The sequence below is a fragment of the Thermobia domestica genome, chromosome 8, assembly GCF_964235325.1.
Source record: "Thermobia domestica chromosome 8, izTheDome1.hap1.1, whole genome shotgun sequence".
Taxonomy (NCBI): Eukaryota; Metazoa; Arthropoda; class Insecta; order Zygentoma; family Lepismatidae; genus Thermobia; species Thermobia domestica.
The window spans coordinates 287,120,809-287,131,802 of NC_137461.1; the positions used below are offsets into that span (position 1 = coordinate 287,120,809).

Sequence of the window (10,994 nt, forward strand, 5' to 3'; positions counted from 1 at the left end):
TTGTGTAATATTCTTTATGTCTTACATTAACATTTATTGCAATCTTGATGAAATTTAGGCTGCATATAACAAGTGCCCATAGGCATTAGTCGTCGTCAAGCAAAATCTCAATAGTATAATGCATTATTGCATTCCGAATCAACGATTTTTTGCTGGGGGAAAGTTTCCAGTTTTGAAGTACCCAGTGAGTTACTTATGTCATTTGCCCATCCAGTGGGTTACTTATTATTTCTAAACCGAAAATTATCGCTCCAGAGGAAGATTTTCCAGCACTTAACAACTTTTTCGACCTTACTGCAATGATTACTTAAGACATAAGTGCATACTTCTCCAAAAGTCTATGGCGTACTCCGTGCCCAAGTTCTCGTAACGAATATTTTCTTTGAAGCTTTCTCCTTCATGATGATTTCCAATGTCTTCCAGCAGTATGACGCATCCTTATTTAAAATGTTGTTCCCGTATATACTTTAATTTTTTATATAAATGTTTAGTTGCTACCTGAGTTGAAATGTCTCATTCTCCATCCTCCCACACTCTTTGCAGGTTTCCTGTTCAAGGCTAAAGAGAATCTGTCTCAAAACATTATGCACCTGCTTAAACGATGCCAAAACTGCATTGTCTTCAGGGTAATCTAGGCCCGTATTTACATATTGTGCACCCCTGTGCTCTAAATAATTTGCCGCCACCTCCCGCTCAAACTTTTGTCTCAAATAAGGAAACAAGTCGTGATTTTTCAAACATACCATATCTTGTTGAGTAGCAGTTTAGGTATTACAAGTTATAAAATTTACAACGCACTTTTAAATGGCCTAATTCTATAAATGATGATAATGATGTTGTGTTAGATAGATGGACCATAATATTGGGTGCTTGCATTAATTCTCGCTGTTGATGAACAGAGGGCAGTATTTGTTCTATTGCAACACAGCGGACTATTGAAGTGCCAGGATACCTATTTGGAAGTGCTATCAGAGCATTATTTGATCTCCGAGTGAAGTGAAAAGAGTATTTGTTTTCAGTCTGCTTCTATCTTAAGAAATCTGCTGCAGAAAGCTATCGTTTGCTACTGGAGACGTATGGGGAGCATGCTCTATCGGAAACAACGTGTAGAGAATGGTTTCGTCAATTCAAAATCAATGATTTTGACTTGAGTGACAAAGTGCGTCCTGATCAGCCGAAAAAGTTTGAAGATAAAGACATAGAGGCACTACCGGAAGAAGATTCATCTCAGACGCTTAAACTAGGAATGGGCAAAACCGGTTTTTTTTATAAAAACCGGAAACCGGTTTCTAGAAAACCGAAAAACCGACATTTAGGTTTTCTCCAAAACCGGTTCGGTTTTTCAACGAAACCGGTTTCAGTTTTCTTCAAAACTTGTTCGGTTTTCACCGAAACTGTTTTCGGTGAAAACCTTTGGAAAACATAAAACTATTTCTGTGGAAACGGATTCGGTTTCCGGAGAACAACAAAACACTAGTAAAACGGTATATATAAAAAATAAAATACATTCTGAAGGACAGAGTTAAGTTGTAAAACTAAATAATAAGAACTTACCTTGGGATACGTTTCCTCGAACTTTATTTGGTCTATATGTGCCGTGACCAATATATACGGGAAAGGTTTTGTTGGATCCTCTTTTGGATTCTTTATATACCTCTGGGCAAGGTACACTGGAAACACAATATAAAACCTATTATTGATTAGATTTAATGGCTAAAAAAAGTATTAAAAAAATTAATTAAAATTTAAAACAGCTTTCTCTTATTATTACTTTTTTAAAAAATGTGTTATTCCAGAGAACAAATACTAGATAAAAGGTGCGACACACCCACACACATACACAAAAAAACCGGATTGTAGATGTATACTAAAAATAATCAACATAATGTATATTATTTTTGCAAGGATAAACTATCATATCTTCCCTACCTAGTACAGTGAATTGGACTCACCCGGCCCAGCCATTCGCGAGATAAGCGACAAAGAATGAACACGTGTGTCAGTGCGTTGGCAGAAACATGACAAGTGTGAAAGTAGAACGAAGGATAAACATTAACTTTCTCGTGAAATTTCGAAAATCTGCCACTGAAAATTTTCAAATGGAAGAAGCCTCCATGCCAAGGACATAAATGATTGAGTAACATAAGAGGTTTTTGGTGGGTAGGGAGAGCTGTGATGATGATGAACGAACAGGCCACTCGCGTTCTTCTGTAACTGAAAGAAATATCGAAAATGTTCGTCGTGTTGTAAGAAATGATCGCAGATTGAGTGTTAGAGAGCATTTGCTAAGGCTGTGAACTTGGACGAAAAGTCAGACTCATCTTAACGGAAGAATTGCAAATGCAAAAATTTGTGTGAAGATGGTTCCCCGCACCCGCTCACAAGGCCCTATCACAGCAATTGTTGGTTCGAAAAAATATTGCAATATTAGAACACCCGCCATACTCTCCTGATTTTACAATTTGTGATCTTTTTGTTCCCGAAAATCAAATCTGAACTGAAAAGAATACATTTTACCTCCATTAATGAGGTTAGAAAAAAACTGAAAACATACTAAAGACCCGTAGAGAACACGACTTCCAAGGATGTTACATAAAATGGTAGCAGCGAATGAAGAAGTGTGTTGAAGTTACTTTCAAGGCAACACCACCGACAGGAACCAACAATGTAAATACTCTGAGTTATTACTTCAGTCCAGTTTTTTCTTCACCTTGTATGTACTTATTTAATACTTCATAAAATGAGGGAAAGGCATTCGTTGGTTGAATTAGGAATAAATTACCACCGGTATAGATAATTATGCCTTACATATATTTGGAACTTAATAAAAAATATTTAGTATAAATTCTAAATAAAATAAAAATAAAATGATATTGCTGATAATATGATATTATTAATCTTGTTTTTGCATGGAGACTTCGATTCACATACAAAGCCAACCAAGGGTCTCCTGAAGTCAACAAGTGAACCGAATTCTACATTCGGGCCACCACTAGCCACAGTAGTGAAGTTTCCAAACATCACACACTTTTAAATCGTGCTCGATCGAACCCTTTTACCTTCGATAAACCCGTGTCCATCCTTGATTCTATCATCATTGTCTTATCTTTGTATATATTAGGGGTGTTCGGAATTCGATTTCGTATTCCGGAATTCGGAATTCATCTAATTCGGAATGTTCCGGAATTTCGGAATTCCGGAACGTTTCGAAATTCCGGAATGTTCCGAAATTCCGGAACGTTTCGAAATTCCGGAATGTTTCGAAATTCCGGAGTGTTCCGAAATTCTGGAACGTTTCGAAATTCCGGAGTGTTCCGAAATTCCGGAACGTTTCGAAATTCCGGAATGTTCCGAAATTCCGAAACGTTTCGAAATTCCGGAATGTTCCGAAATTCTGAAACGTTTCGAAGTTCCGGAATGTTCCGCAAATTCCGTAACATTCCAAAAGTTTGGAATTGTGGAATGCTCAAAAGTATGAATTTCGGAACTGTTTTCAAGACTGAAATTTTGAAGCTCACTGTTGATTCTGGAATCGTAATATTAATATTAGTTCGAAGTTTGAATATAAAAGTTCGAAACAGTCCTGAGGCAATGGTTCTCAAACATTATTACAAGGCTTTAATCCCACAAATTTACTCGCAAATACTTTCTCGTTTTCACTTTGATATCTATGGAATATAGTAGCAACATGTCTTAAACAGTTATGCATTCTCGTATTTACAATTATTGGAATAAAGTACAGCATTTTATCTTTATCTTTTACAATTTTTTTTCAATCATTGCCATTTTGTATTTTGAAGTACCAACAAGGAAACAATTTACATGTTTGGCATTTTAATTCCAAAATATTTGTTTTACTATTAAGCAAACAATACAACAGCATACGAAACATTTGTAGTCATGTCACTTGGAATTATATTAATGAACTTTTAATCTAAAGTACAAGGAGTACACATGAGTAATACATAATTGTGAAAATTTTGACAACTGAAACCCTGAAATGGTATAACTGATGCTACCTGAGACGTCATCAAATAATGCAACAAAAATGTAAGTGTAAATTACTATTGAAAGAAAAAGCAAAATTTCTGTGCTACAAAATAATACTGTTAGAGAACAATGATGTGGATAAAATATTATAAGGGCATGTATTAAATGTCAATTTTCATATAAATGTCCAGATGATCTTTTAAAAATTAGGGGAAAGTAGACTTTAGACGATATTAGACAAGGCAATTATGTATGCAAAATTAGGAGACATGCATTCAAATTATTTCCTGTAATAAAAATTAGAATTCAACTTTCCATGGTAGATTGCACATGTTCTATCTCCGAACAAGGTGAAATACGTGCAATTTACTATGGAAAGTTGAATGTTAATTTTTATTACACGAAATAATTTGAACGCATGACTCTTAGCATGGAAGATTGCATAGAAAATTGCATCGCATAAAATGGGCTTTAGGGACTTTTAGCGTAACAAACTTCTTTTATCTCATTGATCTTTTTTATCTGATTTATTTGAGAAATCAGGAGAAAGAAAGTTTTCGCCAACTTTTCTACTCAAGGAAAGTAAGACATCAATTTTTGTAAAGATCAATTTACGCGAAGTACGAATAGTTTTTGATACAAATTAATTATTTCGTAAGAGCGAAATATGAACATTAGGCTAATACTTTTAATGTGAATATTAACATTTACGAAATGATTTCTTTCATTTTTAACTTTTACCATCGCTACTCACAATTTCGGGTATACTAATTGAACATTTACCTTTCTTGTTTTTAGTTAGTCATTGGTGCAGACCCTTTCATCTGAATACATAACTATCCTTCATATTGCAGCTTTGTATGAAAATGTACATATTCTATTGGCTTGTATCAATGTAATTGTTTAAAGAAAGTAACATGCTTTTACATCAGAATTTCACAACATTGATAATATATTGGTGATTAATACAATTTCTCAACAAACCAATTTTAAATGTTTTTCACTCACACAATTCATTTATCACCTTGCATAAAATTTTGATTAGTATAGTTAGAACTAATCTTCATACGTAGGTTCCAATGCTTAGTATTTAACTGATAGACACCTTTATTTAGTTAGTTATTCAAATAAGTGTCGCAGGACAAGAAAAGAGTAGCGCGTACATGTGAATAATTATAAGTTATTATGTAAAGTTTGCACCTCTATTCGATTTACTCTCGTTGTACATTTTGACAAGTTATGCAAATAATGCTTGATAAAGCTTTCATTTAAAAAAAAAAACAGCAGTAGCATCATGATTATAGAAGTTACAAAAAACATTAAACAGTAATCCCTTGTTCTAAGAAATTTTTTGCTGTTTGCAGCATGCAGTATACTAAATACAATACAAGCGATGCATTAATAATTTTAGCTTTGCGTGATTTGAACCTGAAATATGAAATACTGATTCTAGTTTCCAAAAAGTTCATGTAACATCAATAATGCATATTTTTACATAATACGGACAGCAGCATAATAATTGTACATTTATATTTCAGACTATCCTATCTCTTTAATTACTGAAAATCGTATTTTCTTTTAAATGATTATCTGCCCCTCCTTCAGGTACTTATACTTAACAATGGCCATACATCAAAAGATATGCAGTTCAATTTCTTGTTAGGGTTGCCTCGTATAAATGGAACAGGTACAGTCGGTATTCATTTAAAAAAGAATATACAAAGTGGTTTATAAAAAAGGTGTTTCTCGGAAGATAAACCAAACTAAAGGGAAGAACTAGCTCGAATTTCTATGTTCCGATTTCTGCAACAAAATCACGGAATTTACACTGAATCACTTATGATTGAGACTTTATGGATAACCAGACAAAGTTTCAAATCTTATGCGCAATCGTTCACAGTGAACGGATCTAGAGAATGAAACAAACCAGTTGCCGTGGACCAAAACTCCTTCCTTCAGCACAGCGGAATCAATATCCAGTTTCAAAACTAAGTTTTGCGCACACCTCTCAGTTCGGGGTAACAGCAAAAATTATTTTTTCAATAAGAAGTTCCGGAATGTTTCGAAATTCCGGAATGTTTCGAAATTCCGGAATGTTCCGAAATTCCGGAATGTTTCGAAATTCCGGAATGTTCCGGAATTCCGGAACGTTCCGAAATTCCGGAACGTCTTGAAACTGTGTTCCGATTCCGGAATTGGAATTTCCGTTCCGAAAAATTCCGGAATTCCGGAATTAGGAACAGCCCTAGTATATATACTTTGATAAGCAGGAGGCCATGGGCCAAAGACCTACTCGTGCGGAAAAATCTACCTCCGTTTTTGCATTTCATTTTTAAGCCACAAAAAGTACCTCAAGTATTATTATTATTTAAAAACTTTCGAATATAAAATGTTCCAGATGCTAACATAAGCAGAGATCGGGAACTAACACTTAGCCCAGAAAAGTTTCAGCTTTCTACGACAAAAAAAACATCCTTCCACAATCAAAGACCTCTTATCACTGCTCGAAAAAAAAAAAAACTTTTTTTCTTTGCGGAAAGTAAAATAGAAAAACAAAGATGGAAGATTAGAATGAGGGAGAGGGCTATATAAATCATTTTTCGATATTTGACGATGTACAGGGAGTCCATAAAGTCCTGCAGGAAAGTAAAACTTCATAACTTGGAAACTACGTAATGTATTAACAAATGCTTTTTGATGTACTTACAGAAAGGTTCAAAGTTTTGTTTCAGCTAGTTAAGGTTCATCGCCAAACCTCCAATTGTGCACCATTCACGTCCAAACAATCTTGCAGTCTTTTTGGGAAACCAAGAATTGCGTGTTGGCGGTGCTCGTCTGGAATGTTCAAAATCACATCAGTTATTTTGTTCTTGAGATCGTGCAGATTAGCTGGCTTCTGCGAATACACCTTGGTCTTCACGTGTCCCCACAGGCAATAATCACAATGCGACAAATCTGGTGATCTTGCACGCCAAGGTGTGGGTCCTCTGTAGCCAATCAATCTCTCCTTAAATTCTGAGTTAAGAAACTTTCGAACTTGAAGGGCATAGTGCGGCGGTGCCCCATCCTGTTGCATGTGGACCTCATTAAGGATGCCTAACCTAGTAAGTTCTGGCAAGAGGAATGTCTGTAGCATGTTCAGATAATTGTTACCATTTACCGTCTCTTCCTCGAAGAAAAAAGGGCCGATAATGTGATCCATTGAAACAGCACACCACACATTGACTTTGGGACTACCCCGCTTGTGCTCCTCGAATTCAGGTGGATTTTCCACCCCCCAAATTCGGCAGTTGTGCTTGTTTACTTTTCCCGACACATGGAATGTGGCTTCATCTGAAAACAGAAATCGAGACGGAAAGTCACCATCTTCTTGTAAGCGGGTAAGCATTGACTCACAGAATCCCATTCTCATGTCACAGTCTTCCTCTATTAGCTCGTGCACAAATTTTAACTTACAGGGTCGGACCATCAAATTTTTGCGTACGATTTTGTGTAACGTTGACTTCGGTATTCCCAGTTCCAACGACCTACGTTTAAGCGACTTCATTGGACTCCTGGCTACGCTGTCCTGCAATGTGTGAATCACATCGTCACTCGTTCTGGCCTTCCACTGTGTGGTAAATCTGACACACTTCCCGTTTCTTTGAACTTCTCGTACCACCTCTTGATACTTGTTTCTGCTGGGGGTGTTTTCCCATACGTCGTTTGGAACTCTCTCCGCACTGAAACGTAAGATTTTAATACCGCAAACCACAAAATACATTGTGCCTTTTCTTTAATAGACGCCATCTTAAGTCACGTGATTACCAGCGCAAACGTCATCGAGCATTGTGGCCAGAACAAAACTTTAAACTTCCTTTCTTCCAACCCCAAAAATTTATACACTTAACCGTAACGGTTTCCAAGTTATAGAGTTTTACTTTCCTGCAGGACTTTATGAACTCCCTATGAACCCATACAATCACAACACATTGTTACAACACCATTTATCAATTGTGTTTTCAACTAGATAAAATTTGTTTCATCACATGCATTTTCTTTGCCCATTTAACTCGAGTGGGATTTAAGTATGATGTCATTACCCTCAGCCACGATGATTGGCGCCAGTCATATATTTTCCCTTTAACATTCCTTCACACAATAGAAGAGGGAAAGAAGATTTACTAAAGAAAATAGGTGTTAAGACGAAGTCAATAGATGTCACCTGTTCATGGTATGACATAATATGCCACATGAATGGAGAGCGCTAAAAAACAACAAAATGAAAAAAAGAAAGAAAACTAGTGTTAGTTTGGTCCTATCCCAGTTTAGGCAACCATACATCGGGTTCACGATTTATGTAGTTTTCATCAGGAAATTCATTTCTAGTATCTTATAAATCATTTCTTGTGAGGGGAGTTATATTCCTGGGTACAGATTCACTTCAGGAGGGCTTAACCGTTACGGGTGTAAATAAAGCGTGCGAACATACGCCGTAAACACGAGTGCAAAAAACACGAAACAATTTGCATTACGGTGACCACTAAAAACCATGAATTGTATACAGCTATATCTCGCGAAAGAATAGTTCGAAGTTGGTGTGCTCGCGGTACTCGAGTGTGGGTTCCTATGCAGCGTAAGCAAGTTAAATGCAACTACACTGTGTTTCTCGTGTTACTAGATCCCTTATGTGTCAGAGACCTTTATTATTAAGAATTGTGACTTGCATTGGCATAGGAATTCAGTTAATCATAGCTTTCTTATGGATAGCAGTTTTGATTGCTTTTTTTCTTCTTAAAAAACATTATTAGTGATGTTAGAGTTAAGATACTCTGCTCATACATTTTGATAACTTAAATATTCTTCTTCTGAAATAACAATTTGATATTTCTTGTGTTAATTTTACAAATCTATGTTTGCCTAAACTGGGATGGCATAGTTAAGGTGGATTTTCATGCAAGTCTCCGTTGCGTTCGTTGCTTGCGATTTCTGTGTATAGCCAACAGAAAGTTGTGTTACACGTAGAACCGTACTTAAGGTTGGTTTAAAGGGACAAGTTTTGCCGACAGTTGTCACTATAGTCTTCGTATCTCCCTAATGTATTTTTTATCTTTCACGAAAATTCACGGTTTCTCTTACAAATTTCAAGCTACCGATTTCAAATTTTTAGAGAAGAAACTTCATAACCTATCGAAGGCAACAATCCGTGCCGATTTTTTATTTAGTATTTTCTTCATTGTTGAAATGGCTTAATTGTTGAAACCGAATATTCAAATCTTTAACAATATACTGTTTCAACAATGAAGAAAATTCTAAATAAAAAATCGGCACAGATTGTTATCTTCAATAGGTTATGAAGTTCCTTTTCTAAAAATTTGAAGTCTGTAGCTTGAAATTTGTAAGAGAAATAGTGAATTTTCGTGAAAGATAAAAACTATATTAGAGATATACGAAGACTGTAGTGACATCTATCGGCGAAACTTGTCCCTTTAAACCAACCTTAAACAACGTTCTCAATTGGCTAGTCAGCCACATTGCAACGGACGCTTGCATAAAAAAATCCGTTTTTAGTTTTTCTTTTCGGGAAGGTAGTTAAGTGTTTCAATTTACAACCCCTCTTTACACTGTGTAGCTCAAACTACAATTTAAATAATACAATAATGAATTGCAAATTAGTATTAACTAGCATAACGTAGGCACAATTCAGTCAACTCCATTTTTTTTTTCAAAATTTTGCAATTTTGGCATTTTCAGTATTGGTTATGTCCTCATGATGTCCGTGTCGGATACCCATATAGGTCCATCCATGGACATAAAATATTGTGCTGTATGAATACGTAACTTATTTACACTGGAGAAAACCATATTTATGGTCATTTTCTTTCTGCATATTTACTGTATAATAAATCTAACATAAAGAATGTAAGTCCCTTTTCCTGATATGAGTATTTGAAGAAACATCACATGTATGGGGCGCTCAATATACAAAGGATTCAATCCACTTGTGGTCAGTTTTATCATGGATCCTTTAAGCTTCTTCAGTGCTTAAAATATTTACGCCCAAATATTGTAAATAGCTCTTGTAATATATATAAAAAAAAGTATTAATTTTTTCCCACTATTTAAGCAGCATAGAAACTTTATGTCCCTTTTTTCTTACAAGTTTGTTGATTGCACCTGAATCCCATGTGCTTTGAAGGACCTATATGGTACGAGAGGGGCTGAAAAGTTTTGCCTGTTTGTTAATATCTCTCTTACTTTTATTTGCAGAGATATCAGAACTTTTGAAAAGCGTTTTTCCATTCCTTACCTACAACGCCACACAGCGGAAGTTGTTGTCATATGCCCACGTGATAAACAGTTGTGGTGAAGATGGCAACTTGTTAATGGGCGTGTCGTAATCGAATTCTTGATAGAGGAAGGAGTTTCGCCAGCGCAAATTTTTCGCCGAGTGCAAGTTGTCTACAGTGAGACCTGCGTGGACAAGAGTACCGTTCGAAGATGGGCCAACGCAGTCAGAGGAACCGACCCAAGCCATTTTAAGTTTACTGACAAGCCTTGTTCTGGAAGGTCAGTAATTGCCAGTAATGTGACTTATCAAGAGGTAGTTGACAACTTGATCCGTGAAAACCGACGAATCAAGCAGAAGGAGATTGCACTGCAGCTCGATATATCTAAGGAACGAGTCGAGTTCATAATCAGGGAACTACTGAAGTACCGCAAAGTATGAGCAAGATGGGTTCCAAGGATGCTAACAGATGAGATGAAGGCCACAAGGAAACGGATGGCTGATGAAAATCTGCGACGAAACGAAGACGATGCTTCTCTGGGGAAAATCGTCTCGTGCGACGAATCTATCACTATGATCAAATGATGAAGAGGCAGTAAACGGAGTACCGTCACAAAGTTTCTCCCGCTACCCCCCCCCCCCAAAAAAAATCAAGGTCTTTGCATCTGCAGGAAAAGTCAAGGTGAGTCTGTTTTTCGATGTCAATGGTGTTGTTCACAAAGAGAGTTTCTTCTCA

General features: G+C 36.2%; 1 protein-coding gene across 1 annotated transcript in view; it reads right to left on the reverse strand.

The window, feature by feature from the left end:
• The window catches only part of LOC145693678 (acyl-coenzyme A thioesterase 9, mitochondrial-like), a 154,138-nt gene that overhangs the window by 42,503 nt on the left and 100,641 nt on the right, over positions 1–10,994 (reverse strand). Inside the window, exon 7 of the mRNA XM_081769925.1 lies at positions 1,555–1,670. Within this exon, the coding sequence (XP_081626051.1) occupies positions 1,555–1,670 (116 nt within the window). The remainder of the gene's footprint in view (positions 1–1,554; positions 1,671–10,994) is intronic.